The sequence below is a fragment of the Pseudomicrostroma glucosiphilum genome (assembly GCF_003144135.1).
Source record: "Pseudomicrostroma glucosiphilum strain MCA 4718 unplaced genomic scaffold BCV69scaffold_1, whole genome shotgun sequence".
Taxonomy (NCBI): Eukaryota; Fungi; Basidiomycota; class Exobasidiomycetes; order Microstromatales; family Microstromataceae; genus Microstroma; species Microstroma glucosiphilum.
In genome coordinates this window covers 1598816-1612102 of record NW_020289913.1, presented here as the reverse complement: position 1 = coordinate 1612102, position 13287 = coordinate 1598816, and the positions used below count along the sequence as shown (strand labels likewise).

The following is a 13287-nucleotide window of genomic DNA, read 5'->3' as shown; positions in this document are numbered from 1 at the left end:
TGGTAGAAGAAGTGGTGGTGGGGTGGTGGTGCCAGTAGTGCTCCTTCTTGGTAGAAGAAGTGGTGGTGGGGTGGTGGTGCCAGTAGTGCTCCTTCGTCGTGGTCGAGGAAGAGACAGGGGCAGGGATCACGACAGGAGGCGTCAAAGGTGACAACCCCCGGGCCACTTCACCGGCCGGCATGGCCGCAGCAGTAGACCATGTCAAGGCAAGAGACAGGAGGGAGAGGTAGGCGGTGAGTTGCATCTTCATGGTGTAGGGGAAGCCTCGTTGGGGCAGTCGTGTAAACTGATGAAGACCCGAGAGGAAAGTGATGTGACGAAGTGGGGTGGATTGTTCCCGTCGAGGTTGCCTCCTTATATGTGTCCGAGCGATCTCCGCGAAGAGCACCGTCGACACATTCCCGCCGGCGAAGGGCATAGCTTGCCTCCCTGAAGATGAGATTCATGCTGCCTCGATAAGCGAGGTTTCACCACCGGTCTCGCAAGAATAGACCCTCACGTCTCTTGATCAAGTGCCTGTGCCTCGCTGCCCTTGGTAGTTGGGTGAGCTTCGTTGTAGCTGCACGACTAGGGACGACGACTGAGGCCGCGTGCTCACGGTCACCGGACATCGACGTATCGGAATGATGTGGCTGAGGCCGGAGTCGCCGGTATCAGCTTGGTGCTCATGTGCTTGCTCCCGCGTGTGAGTCAGAAGTTGCTTGTGAGTGCTGATAGCCTTGAAGCGATGGTTGCACGAGTAGGGAAGATTCCCGTTGGGGACACTTGGCGTAGGTGGGGCGAGGTGCGATCGGAGCGACCTGGGCGCAGTGGCAGAGGTCTCAGTACTGATTCGCGGCCGCGCAATCTGGAACAAGGGCGCGTCGGAGTGGAAAGCGGGTGAGACATGCAGAGCGCAAACAAATATATGACGAGATCGCTGATCTATCGTCTACAGCACAATCCCAGAGACACGGCCAGCAGCCCGATGCATCAGAGAGCCCTAGCTGCAACGAATGATGCGGAATCGGGGATGCGTGGCTTGAGGGCGTCAGTGCAGCAGGGACCCTCGCTATGATTAGGATTCCCCCAAGGGCATTCAACCCTTGCTGTGCATAACAATTACTGCACCCCACGGCCAATGTGGGGTCCAAATCGAGCCTGCCGCCGGCCTCCGGCGTACAGACGCTGGGAACGAGTTGCTCGTCATCGCTTCGGTCTCGCATGGCTCACCCGCACAGAAGCTCTTCCTTTCCAGGGTCTCACTGAGCCCGAAAAGAACTTCTGCCCTGGTTTCCATAGACCCGGCAAGACACCTTCACGCTCCTCGCTTATTGTTGGGAGGCCTTGACCACAGAACCCAACGCAGAAGGAGTGTCTTCTGACTTCCGTTGCCCCGAATGTAGCATTCGCACAAGCCAGGAAGTGGTGTTACAAGGCTCGCAATGGGAAGATCGAAGTACGCACGCCCCGTCATTGTGCTTCGTACGTTGGGACACAGTTGCGTTGCCTGACGGGTCCGGGATTAACCCTCGCGGAAAAATGCAGCAGTTGAATGCTGCCTTCATCGTCGTGGTGGAGCCAAGCACCTGACCAGCAATCCTTGAAGGCAGTCACCTCACCATGGGAATGGACTGGTATGGTTCCCACGCAGCAGGCTCAGCACTGCCTGGAGTCCGGCCCGGGTCTCAGCGCGCCTGTGAAGGTGAGGTCCAGTGTCTTTCGTAGTCATCCCGAGGCTCTGGCTGGCCCGCAGGAGGGACCAGACAGTTGCTCTGAGCCAGTGGTGTCCGTACGTAATGACACAGGTAGGCGATCTGCATAAGCAGGTCGATTCGCGAGGTGACGGTGATAAGGCTTCCGATAGCGGCTCACGATGGCCCGTCCCATCGACCGACGATGGTGCTATAGGGATCTCCGCTCGGTGCGGCTCCGAGATGGCCGGGTGCTACATTCGGCTCCGAAAGTATTGTGCAAGTCGGTCAAGCCACGCGAGAAGAAAGAATGCAGGGCAGATTCCTCGCAGCCACACTCCGGCACACGTGGTGAAATCCAGAGAAGCGCGTCACGCCTCTCCGCGCCGAAACCACCACAACGGAGGGGAGACGACCGCATTCGTGCGTTGCAAGGAGATGTTCGATGGCGGTCTTCACGGCAGAACTTAAAAATCATCACCCATCGCTGCCTTCTATTTCACTGCCATGCTGGCCAGATCTGTGGAGCAGCTCCGCTCCGACGCACGGGGACGATGCCGTCCTGCATTCCTCATTCTCCCTATCGGCGGGTTGATTCTCTGGCTGCACCGGAACTAGGAACCATCCAATGGAACGTTCAGACCTGATTCACGCTTGTCTCCTCTGCTGCATCTTTCCCCACCATCGACCTTCACATTTTTGCGAACTCACGCTCATCGCTGGTGCCTGGATGCACTCGCGAAGATCCTGCTAGCGCTAGTCGCAGCATACGTCGGGCCCCATAGTTTTCGCTCATCTCACCGACAATCTCCTCTTCTTGACGATTGCTGTCTTTGACAATCTCCTCTCGCTCATTATCTCTTCTCCTTCATCATCTCCTCCTTTTTCCCAACTCTGGCTGCTCTCCCACATCGACTGCGCCCCTCTCTTGGGCCACACGACCCGATTCGATATGCCACGCACAGTCTTGCCCTTGGCAACATTCCTGCTCTTGGTGATTGCAGCGCATCTGGCAGTCGCCCAACAGTACGTGGGATCATCATACACCAACTCGATGCCTCATGTCTCTGGAAGTGAGATTACTTTTTGGAACATAGCCGACGCCCAAGGCAATTCAACGTCTCTATTGAATTATCAGAGCTTGGGCGCCAATGGTAGTCGTCTGTCACCGTCTCAGATCAGGAAGGCCGTGATCTCTCTTCATGGTCTTCAGCAGGATCCCGACACTATCATGACTGGCATGCTTGCGGCCTTGAAAAAGGCTCACCTGACCGACAGTTCTGTCAGTCAGGACACAATATCAATGGTGGTACCCCTCTTTGCGAACACCGACCAGGCGAGTGAGTACAGGTAGCCCTAGCACACCTGCTGAGACTCCTAGCATGGGATACTGAACCTTGCATGCACTCCTTTGCGTAGATCAAGCATATCCATTTGTGAAGGGTGCAGTTCCCGCAGCGGCTGGCTCGACTTCTCAAGCTTTGGTTTGGACGAGCGTAAATTGGGCCGGAGGCTTCAACAATGTTTATCCGTACCAGCAGACCACAGTGTCTTCCTTTGCGGTCCTCGACCAGATGCTTCAGTATTTCGATAACAAGACGCTGTTCCCTTCACTCAATGAAATCGTGGTGGCTGGACATTCTGCCGGAGGTCAAGCCATCAACCGATACGCTGCCATCGGTAAGGACTTGGACCTCACGACCCCAGTTCGCTACTGGATCGCAAATGCCGGCAACTGGCTGTGGTTCGATTCGTCCCGGCCAGTGTACCGCAACCCTGGTTCCATTTGCAGCACTTATGATGCTTGGCGTGCTGGTCTCGGTAGCAACCTCGTTGCCTATAATAAGGCCTTGACCAGCCAAGGCACCGCTGCTGTTCTGGACAAGTGGCATTCGAGGTCCAAAATCTATGCTCGCGGTTTGCAAGACAACGGCGACGCATCTGCAGACTGTTCCCCGTTCGCCTCCGGTCAGAACCGAAGGGAGCGCTTCTTTGCTCAGCTCGAGACTTATCCTCCTACCAGTGATGACAACGTGGACTATGCCAATGTGGGACACGATGCTTCTGCCTTCTTCCTCAGCTCGGGTGCGCAGGCCAGATTCTTCTTTGACAACTTCGACGGAGATGGATCAAGATCCCCTGACTTTGGCGATCGTCAGCAAATCGGAGACAGCCCAGACCCCAATCCAGACAATGCGCCCCCTGCGCCCGTTGCAGGTCCCGGCTGGAATGGGACCTCCTATCAGGGGTGTTGGGTAGACTATTCGCCCACCGCGACGCACATCCTGCCCGTGGTCGCTAACGTAACCGGCCGTTTGACGCTAAATCGGTGCATTGTAGAGTGCTACAGCTCCAATTATACTCTGTCTGGACTACTCAACGGTACTAGGTGTCTCTGCGGCACAAGTCTCCCCGACGAAGCCGTGCAAGTCGTTGACAAGGCCTGCGGTGTTGGGTGTCCTGGCAATACGACGCAGATTTGTGGTGATTCGGCGCGCCTCAGCGTCTGGTCCGCCGAAGATCTGAGTCCGGTGCTATTGCGTGCGAGCACGACTTCATCTTCCACATCGACGGCGAAGTCGAGCTCCACTTCAGCAGGCGGAAACGCCACCGCGACCGATCCTACGGACACGTCCTCTACGATCACAGTTGCTACTTCCGCCACATCAAAGAAAAGCACCAAGGCCACCACGGCAACGAAGAGTACCAAGTCCACCTCGACGGCGAAGTCGACTTCGACAAAGACTGCCCCGTCTACCACGGCCGCGCGGACGAAATTCTCTTCAACAAAGGGTGTTACCACCTCCACGAAGGTCTCCTCGACTTCCAAGCAGAACACATCGTCCACAAAGGCGGCTACCTCGTCCACGTCTACGAAGAAAGCCTCTTCGTCCACCACGAAGGCCATTTCATCTTCAACAAAACCGACTTCGACAGCGAAGGTCACTTCGTCCACGGCGAAACCTTCGACCAAGATCACCTCTTCCACCGCCAAGATATCTTCGAGTGCGAAATCGGTGACTTCGAGCACCAAAAGGGCGACTTCCACCTCGAGTACAAAGAGGACAACGACGTCGTCGACTCGTCGACTCACTACCTCTTCCACAAGAAAGACTACTTCTTCGAAGAAGAAGACAACGTCTACGTCCACCAAGAAGCGCACGACGTCGACTTCTACACATAAGACGACGTCCAGCACGCACAAGTCAACGTCGTCGAAGCGGAAAAAGCTCACCAGTACGACGAGGAGGCTAGCATGAAAGCTGGACGAGCTGAAAAAGGGGGAGGAAGGGGGAGAAAGCCCTGACTACGCAGGCTCATGACTTCGACTAACCGGTTCGTGCACCTAGGCAAAGGATCTCCTGTTCTTGCTCGTGGGAGCAATGGACGGGAGCGCAGCATAACATTATTCCATGGAGAGGCCACTTTTTCGTTTTCGTTACCATGTTGAGCCTCCCACTTGTAAAAGGTACCTGTAAATTGTCATTGTCACCGTAATCTATGATCGAGGACGTTCTTTGCCGAATGAGGCAGTGTGTAGTAATGTGACCCTGGGTCGATGCAGGCACTGATGCAATGCCAGGCACCCAGTGGCCCGTGCACCCCCGCATGATCGGCTCGACCCCTGGAAATCACCGCACCACTGGTTGCTCTTCGTTATCTTCGTCCTTCTTCCTCCTCCTGCTCATCATCATCCATACTCTTGCCACCATGACATCCTCTTCAATCCCTCCCAAGGAGTCAGACCCAAACGTACTCACCTACAGTCTCGGAGACTTCACCCTCCTCTCCGGCGCCGTCATCCCAGACGCATACATTGCCTACCGCACTTTTGGCTCATCCTCTAATCCAACAATTCTCTACCCGACGTGGTACAGTGGTGACATCACCAGCGGCAATGAGTGGCTTGTGTCCACTGCCGAGCACCCACGAAGAGGTCTGGATCCAGAGAAGTACTACATTGTCCTTGTGGCCCTCTTTGGAAATGGACAGTCGACTAGCCCGAGCAATCATCCCTTGAGGCAGAACCTCCCGCCTGCGACCGTCTATGATAACGTGCGGGCGCAGCACCAGCTGTTGACTGAAGGCTTGGGAATCCATAAGCTGAGGATGGTGACCGGATGTGAGTAGATGCAGGCAGGGGTTACACAGCCCCACGAGCTTCCACAATAGCTCACCATTCGCTCGCCTCCTTACCGGTGTGCACCAGGGTCCATGGGAGCCGCACAATCCTATCAATGGGCTACGCAGTATCCCGACATGGTGGAGACTATTGCTCCTTTTTGTGGCTCAGCAAGGTAGGCACGGCAGATACCCTCACTACTACACGTAGCAAGCGCGCTGACCTGTGAGAGCCCTGGACTCATCTATCTCACTTACAGAACCAGCTTCCACAACCAGATTTTCATTGACGGTTTCACAGCGTGAGCGCAGCCAGTATATCTCCTTCTGAACGTTTGTTCGCTCATTCTATGCGACGTTCTGCTTTCATGCCCCTCTCTCCAGTCCTCTCCGGGCAGACCAATCCTTCGCCAACGGCGCCTACACCTCACAGCCCATCGCCGGTCTCAAGGGCGTCGGTCACGTCTACGCCGGCTGGGGCATGTCCCAGACATGGTACCGTCAGCAAATCTACACATCTCACTACGGACACAAGACTCTTCAGGAGCATCTGACGAAATTGTGGGAAGGCTGGACCTGCTCGCGCGACGCGAATGATATGCTCTATCTTGCCTGGACTTGGCTGCACGCAGATGTTGGTGCGCAGCCACTGTATGCTGGAGAGAGCAAGTTGGACGTGCCTGTGAAGGAGGGAGGGAGGATGGGGCTTCGAGGACAGCTTGACTTTGATCCCATTCCAGAGGATGATCAGGCGTTTGAGAGGGCACTACGGGGCATCAAGGCACAGAGTATCCTCATGCCTTGCAGACACGATGTGAGTCGCAACTTCGGCGCCTGTCCATTTCCATCAACCAAGAGTTTATCAAGGGAATTCAAGGTGACACTACTTCTTCTCTCCCCCTCCCTTGCGCACCTTTCACCTGATCAGCTCTACTTCCCACCGGAAGACACCCAGATCGAAGCTCGAATCATGGGTCCCAAGGCCCGCATGATCGTCTGCGAGAGCATCTGGGGCCACTTTGCCGGCAAGGGAGACAATGAAGAGGACGCGGCGTTTTTCGATGGACACATTGCTGATTTGCTCGAGTCGGTCGAGAAGGAGATGGGCGCGGAGGGAGATAAAGGGAAGATGTAAGGCGGTTCTCGGACAGATGGACAAGATAGGGACCTGAAATTTGGTCAAGATTGTGAGGGGTGATTGCCCGGCGGGCTAGTGTACATGCTCCTTCTTTCATCTCTTTGCTCAACTTTGCTGATACCCTCTGCTCTTCTGGCAACGTCTGGTCGTGCCATTCAACTCGAGCGTGCACGCTTGACAGCAAAATTGTCCATTTTCCCTCCAACACTCTCCGGCTCAAAGAGTAGCAATCAGCACCGCGCACAGGAAGAATTGGGAAGCGGTCCAGGCACAAATGGCCCAAGGCGCCGTCTCGAGGGAGCTGGTGTAAATCGTGCCCAGGAGCAGTGGAGCAAGGACGCCCACGGCGCCTTCGCTCAGAGAGGTAACGGCGACCCACCCGTCTAGACGACGCTGTGTTGCGAGAGAAGGGGTGCGCGGTGTCGCCTGGCTTTCTCTGACCTCCGTGCTGCCGTCGCCCTCTCCATCGCTCTCGCTCTCGCCCTCATTCTCAGCCTCGTCTTCCTCGTGCGAGAGAATCTCCACGGCATAATTGTGCACAGAGGGCACGGCTCCCACTGCGAGTGAGTTGGTGGCCGTGCCGAGAAGCACGAGTGTGGGCTTGCTAAGACCAATGCCGAGCGCCATCATGCCCCAGCCCATGAAGTCGATGAGGAACGACACAAGTCCGACCCACGGCGAAGGGTTCTCCCAAGGGAGGATACTCTTCGCCGGATCGTTCTTCGTTGCAATTGAGATGGTGGAGTCGCGAGGACCTCCGCTTCTCCCTAGCCCTGGCCGGGCTCGGCTAGCATTGAGAAGTGGTTCCTCTTCGCCACTCCTGCTCTTGTCTCTCGCTTCGCGCTTCCGAGCAAGCACTCTCCTCGTCGCCGCCAATGCCCAGGGCACGAGGAAGACGAGTGCGAGGAACTTGGAACCCCACAAGACACTGAAGAAGAGTCCGTTCTCTTTTGCTCCCCAGTGAAACTTCCAGTCGATGAGGAGCTGTACGTAGGAATAGGCGGAGAAGGCTTGGGCTACTAGATTGAGAGCCAAGAGGAGTTTCACGAGGGGGTACCGGTGCTTGCTGCCCAGGGAGGGAGGGTGGTAGCAGAGGATTTCGGAGAACCGGTGCCAAGTTGAGGTCAAGTGGGTGAGCCAGTAGGAAGGGGAGAAGTAGGACTCTTTTGGCTCCATCGAGGACGATGTTTCGCCATCGGCTCTATGTGACGGTGCCTCTGCTTCTGCCTTTTGCAACGTCTCGGTGAGGAAGAAGATCGCACACAGGAGCGCCGAAGCGGCTACGGCGATGCTGGAGAGGAAAGCCAATTGTAGAGTATCCCATCCACTCTCTTCTCCCAGTGCATCAGCCAATCTACCCAGGACTTCACCGACGATGAGTGGCCCCAGGGTACCGCCAAGGAGGAAAGCAGCCATAAAGTAGTTTATGTTGCGAGCTCGCGTCTTTGATGTGCTCAAGTCGAAGAGCGTCAGCAGACTGGCGGTAGTGACTACTTGATAGCTTCCCAATGCTGCTGCGAGTATCTCGGTGATGAAGAGGACGAGAAAGTGGGGTGAGAAGCCCAGGATAGACCGTCGAGACGAACCTAGGTGAGAATGCAGCTGGCTGTCCTGCCCACTACCGCCATCGGCTCGTAGAACCGAGTCTCTCGCGACTACAAAGTAGACCAGCTCAAAGAGCATGCTTGATGCAAGACCGAGGAGCACAAGCGCCTTTCTACCCCACACGGACCCTTTGAGCGTATAAAAGGTGATACTGACCGTGTTGATACATGCTACGGAGACCCAGAGTGCGGTGCCCCAATGTGCAGCCAGGGCCTGAGCGGGCGTATCATCCCTGTCGGTGCCCGATCCAGGCAGTACGGGAGGTGTAGCGGGCGGAGGCGGAGGCACCGTTGCATCGGGCGGGGAATGGGGTAGGGCGAGGAAAGCAATGTGCTGCGAGGCTAGTCGCTGGAAGAGGAGAGTGACGACAGTAGTGTGAAGACCGCTTGCGATGGTTGCGAGGGCGATGATCAGGAGACAGGGCCATAGAGGCAGAGGACGAGGCTGCGTACGCGCGGGTGAAGGTGGGGTGAGTGGTTCCATGGTAGGCAGTGCAGCAGCAGCAGCAGGAGCAGCAAGAGGAGGCGTTGGGGAGGGTCGAAGCTGTGTCTGCTCTACGAGCGCGACTCCAAGGTGATTGTCATGTTGATGATGGCCATGGTGCGGGATGAGGAGGACAGATCGGGTATCTTTGCCCCTTTTGTTGGTTGTTATCTCCTGTTAATCAGCATGGGTCCATCGGAAACGCCATTTTTCCCCGCGCTGCTTAGCCGAGGTGCTCAGCAGACTCGCTTTTAATTGGCCCGTGCCGTCGGAAAAGTCGGAATTCTGGGCCGATGATGGACACAGACCACCTCGCCTGCACAACATCGCCATGGTCACACTGTCACTTTGCATTTCTACCATCCTCTCACCTCACCAAGACTGTAGCAGCAGAAGGGTGAAGATTTGTACACGAGCTAGATATGTCGTCGACTGCTCAAAGCACGCCCGACAGCGCTCCACCGCAGCCGCAGGTGCAACCCCTGAAGCACGTCTTCAAAGAGGTCGATGGCTTGCAGATCGCGTTCGATGTTTACCTCGCTCCTTCCGCAACCAAGGAGCGCCCCTCGCCCGTACTGATCTGGGTGAGCAGACGATGTACTTCACAACAGCTCCTGAAATCCTCTCACACCCTTAGCTGACAGCCGCCTGATTCTTGTCTCCTCTCCCTCTCCCGGCAGTGGCACGGCGGCGGCCTCCTACAAGGCTCTCGCTCCTCGCTCCCCCCACATCTCCTCGCCGCCCCCACCCGGCACGGACTCACTGTCATCTCAGCCGACTACCGTCTCGCTCCACAGACGCGTCTCCCTGAGATTGTAGCAGACTGCAGAGATGCTCTCGCTTGCGTCCTCTCCCCCTCTTTTGACTCCCTAGTGACTGGGAGGGTAGATACGAGCAAGGTGTTCCTCTCTGGGTCTAGCGCAGGAGGATGGCTTTCTCTGCTCGTCTCCTCCTCTCTAGCTTTCGAGAAGATGGGAATCCCTCTCGTTCCAGGTGCCAAGGAAAAAGTGCGAGGTACGATCCCCATCTACCCCATAAGTGACATCACCCAGCCCTTCTGGAGAACAAGACAGCGTCCCGTCTCTTACCTGGGCGGGAGGGTGATCGATGGTCCGCGCGAGCTAGGAGAATTTCTCGACCCGCACGCACCACAGGTTGCCAATAGTGCTCCGGACAGTAAAAGGTCTAGTTTTTACCATTACATGATTCAGGAGGCTTTACTGGAGGAGCTCCTCCTTACTGGAACGGGTCTGAAGGGAGAGGATGTGGCGATTGCGCAGGGCCTCAACGAGGGGTCAATTACGAGCATGCCACCTACGCTAATTTTCCACGGGACGTAAGTAGGTCGTAGACTACTCCTGTCTGCTTCTTCCTTTTCCTTTTCCTGCCCTGACACTTCACGAATTATTTCTCCCCACCCTGACGCAGCGCCGACGATAAAGTCCCCTTTTCTCAAGCCCAGTCAGTCGCCGATGCCCTCCGTGCCCGGGACTTCCACGTGGAATTCGTAGTCGAGGAAGGAAAGGACCACTTGTACGACCAGGACCCAAAGGAGGAGATGAAGGAGATGTATGAGTTTGTGAAGAGGTTGGCGGGGTGAATCCAGAAGAGAGTGAGGAAGAGGGGAAAGAGTAGTCGCTTTTCCTTGAACATTGAACATTGGAAAGATTCGCACATTGCACACCCTCTTGATGGAGAAATCATCAAATCAACCACACCACATATCCTCACTCTGGTAAATGCAAGCGAGATGAAAATGTACTACATAAATAAAACAAGTTATGAGAGAGACAGGCAGGTAGGGCCATCGCAAGACGTTCCCAAGAGGAAGAAAGACGAGACAAGACAGGATGAGGATAGGATGGGATAGGATGAGACCGAACGGTGCCAGTGTGTGTGTGTGGGTGGGTGGGAAGAAAGGAAAGAAAGAGTCCGTGTGTATTCTTCGTGCGTCGCTGATCCTTGCCAAATAGGAGGAGGAGCACGCACGGATGTCGTGAGGGAAGTGGAGATCTTGGGAGGGTTGGCTTGCGTCGAGTCTCTTGCGAGTAGTGGAGGACGAGGTGGGGAGAAACAGCGCGGGGAGACGATGGTACAAGTACAAGTACAAGAGGTGGAATGTTGCAACGAGAAGGGTGGGCACGAAGACGATGGACGCCAAAGCACGCACGCAGGCACGCACGCTTGTTCAGCGGCTAGCGGCTGGCGGCATCGCTCGTGAATCCGTACTCGTCTGCCGTCACTGCTCCTCCTGCACTCGAAGCCATACCGCCCTCTGCGCCACTTGTTGTGCCGCCGCCGTATCCTCCACCGGCAGTCTGATACCCACCACCACTGGTGTATCCGCCAGCAGTCTGATATCCGTCGGTGTTGCTACTGGACATGTTCGGTGGGGCGCGCATCCCCAGTCCTCCGCTGCGACTGCCCGACGTCTCGTCGTCTGTGTTGCCGCTGGTAGTGCCACCGCTAGAGTCAAAGGCGCCGCTGCTGCCGTGTCGCATGTGTGCTGGCAACTCGCCCTTGCTGCTCTGACAGCAGACAAGCGGTGCTGCTCCCTCCTTTCCGCTCGGTGTCCTGAGCAAGCACCAACCGTCATCGTATATCCTCACCACGCTCAGCTCCTCACGCGACTCTGGTGTCAGGTCCAGCTCGTCAGAGAGACCAGCAGAGTAGGGGTAGATGGCAACCACTGTGTCGCCTGGTGCAATATCTTGACCGGTGTACTGGCAGCGGACCGAGGAGACCGTCGCACCACGGCCGTCTGTGCCAGAGGTGGCAGTCGAGAGCGGTCGCGAGTCGGAGCCTGTACCAGGTGCGCTAGGATCTTGTGTAGGCGAGTGTTTGCCGCTGGCGGCCGCTGCGCCGAGAGCAGCACCTCCCAGAGCACCAGCTGCGAGGCCGCCCTTGTCCTGGGATAGATTCCTGGACCTGGCCGAGTCTTGCGAGGCGTGATAAGGCTTCTCTGAAGGTGAGGAAGAAGAGGCAGCACGTGGAGCACCAGCAACCGCCGCCTCGTTCTCGGGCTCTCGCTGCTTTCTCTTGCGCCTGCCGCCACAGCAGCAGCACCAGATGAGAAGACCGAGCAGGGCGAGGAGGAGTAGACCACCGATGATAGATCCGATGATAATACCAGCCAACGCTCCCTTGCTAAGGCCATTGCCGCCCGATGACATGCCTGCAACGGCACCGTTCTGCGAAGTAGTGCCAGCGGGGACAGAGAAAGTGGGCTTGATGACTGCCGCGGCAGGGTAGCCAAAGGCAGCACAGCCCGACAAGTCGGTCTTGTCCTCGTAGCAACAGGATGGGACACTTGACTTGGAGGCTAGATCACAGTAGCCGCACAATTGCGCATTGGGTCCATCACCGAAGCCACAGTTGCCCTCGTTGCTGACTCCGAGAACACAGGAGGTGTCATTGGCAGTGTAAATGGACGACCAATCCGTACAGCTCTGGTAGTCGCTGGTGAGGGTGTTGTTTCGGGTGACGGCCCACGCTGGGTCGGTGAGGTCTGCCGTCGGTGTGCAATAGCTGGCATTGGCTACAAATGCGTACTCTGACTGTGAGTACTGTGTGCAGGTGGACTGGCACACCTTTGTCATTGCGGCATTGTTGTCCGGCGTGCATCCAAGGTTGTCGCTGGTAGCAGTGAAGATGCCACAAAGGACAGTCTGCGACCATTGCAGCGTGGCGTTGAGGAAACCGGATTGGTTACATTGCAGACCAGAGTGGAGCTGTGTCTGGCGGAATTGCTCGTATTCGGTGTAGTAGTTGGCAAACTGTGTATCAAAGGATGCCACGTCGGTCACGTCCGCGAAGAAGGGATATGCCGGTGTGAGTCCAGTGGGGTCAACGTCTGGGAGAGTGAAGGCAAGGTGGAGGTGAGAGAAGATGGTCAGTAAGATGGCCGTAGGCGGAAGGCGATGCGAATGCTGCCACTATTGCTATGCTCCTCTTGGCGACTCACATTGACCGGCAAAGGATGGACACATGGAAGATGAGTTGAGGGAGATACATGATGTACCCTGTGCTTGAACAGACGAAGGGCCCGTGGCGAGGAGCACGAGCATACTCCCTGCCAGCGCGGCGAGGGAGGAGGCCGTGGATGTGATCATAACCATTGCGTGGGAGCGATGGAGTGGGTGGTATATGTGGCACGGGTGTGTGCGCGTATAGGTGCGACCAGAGGGTATGATCGATCCACCGACTGTAATCGTCAATGGAGACCAAGCTTCAGATACTGGCCGGTAGGGCTACCCCTGTCCTCTC

At 56.5% G+C, this 13287-nt stretch overlaps 5 protein-coding genes across 5 annotated transcripts; 3 read left to right on the top strand and 2 right to left on the bottom strand.

The window, feature by feature from the left end:
• Positions 1-2625: 2625 nt before the first annotated feature.
• BCV69DRAFT_275449 (hypothetical protein) lies at positions 2626-4857 on the top strand (the record flags this gene model as incomplete). Its single annotated transcript, XM_025491079.1, has 3 exons — positions 2626-3013; positions 3093-3976; positions 4177-4857. The coding sequence occupies 3 exons, from the start codon at positions 2626-2628 to the stop codon at positions 4855-4857; spliced, it is 1953 nt and encodes a 650-aa protein (XP_025351274.1).
• A 511-nt stretch (positions 4858-5368) lies between these two features.
• Positions 5369-7140, top strand: BCV69DRAFT_280014 (homoserine acetyltransferase). Its single transcript, XM_025491455.1, has 4 exons — positions 5369-5796; positions 5884-5971; positions 6056-6097; positions 6180-7140. Exons 1-4 carry the CDS (start codon positions 5385-5387, stop codon positions 6928-6930), a joined length of 1293 nt encoding a protein of 430 aa, XP_025351273.1. The 5' UTR covers positions 5369-5384; the 3' UTR covers positions 6931-7140.
• A 9-nt stretch (positions 7141-7149) lies between these two features.
• Positions 7150-9021, bottom strand: BCV69DRAFT_275447 (hypothetical protein; the record flags this gene model as incomplete). The annotated part of the gene is made up of 1 exon (XM_025491078.1): positions 7150-9021. One exon carries the CDS (start codon positions 9019-9021, stop codon positions 7150-7152), a length of 1872 nt encoding a protein of 623 aa, XP_025351272.1.
• A 422-nt stretch (positions 9022-9443) lies between these two features.
• Positions 9444-10621, top strand: BCV69DRAFT_296410 (alpha/beta-hydrolase; the record flags this gene model as incomplete). Its single annotated transcript, XM_025494005.1, has 3 exons — positions 9444-9605; positions 9702-10357; positions 10450-10621. 3 exons carry the CDS (start codon positions 9444-9446, stop codon positions 10619-10621), a joined length of 990 nt encoding a protein of 329 aa, XP_025351271.1.
• Positions 10622-10851: 230 nt separating this feature from the next.
• BCV69DRAFT_20316 (hypothetical protein) lies at positions 10852-13240 on the bottom strand. Its single transcript, XM_025489693.1, has 2 exons — positions 12986-13240; positions 10852-12874 (listed from the first exon to the last, which is right to left on the bottom strand). The coding sequence occupies exons 1-2, from the start codon at positions 13137-13139 to the stop codon at positions 11217-11219; spliced, it is 1812 nt and encodes a 603-aa protein (XP_025351270.1). The 5' UTR covers positions 13140-13240; the 3' UTR covers positions 10852-11216.
• Between the last annotated feature and the right edge of the window lie 47 nt (positions 13241-13287).

Bases quoted from the DNA above. Each gene is read 5' to 3' on its own strand.
- BCV69DRAFT_280014 (XM_025491455.1), top strand. From the start codon at position 5,385: ATGACATCCTCTTCAATCCCTCCCAAGGAGTCAGACCCAAACGTACTC. The intron at 5,797-5,883 runs GTGAGTAGATGC...GGTGTGCACCAG, and splicing joins GCTGAGGATGGTGACCGGAT to GGTCCATGGGAGCCGCACAA. The intron at 5,972-6,055 runs GTAGGCACGGCA...TCTCACTTACAG, and splicing joins CCTTTTTGTGGCTCAGCAAG to AACCAGCTTCCACAACCAGA.
- BCV69DRAFT_20316 (XM_025489693.1), bottom strand. From the start codon at position 13,139: ATGGTTATGATCACATCCACGGCCTCCTCCCTCGCCGCGCTGGCAGGG. The intron at 12,875-12,985 runs GTGAGTCGCCAA...TCACTCTCCCAG, and splicing joins TCCATCCTTTGCCGGTCAAT to ACGTTGACCCCACTGGACTC.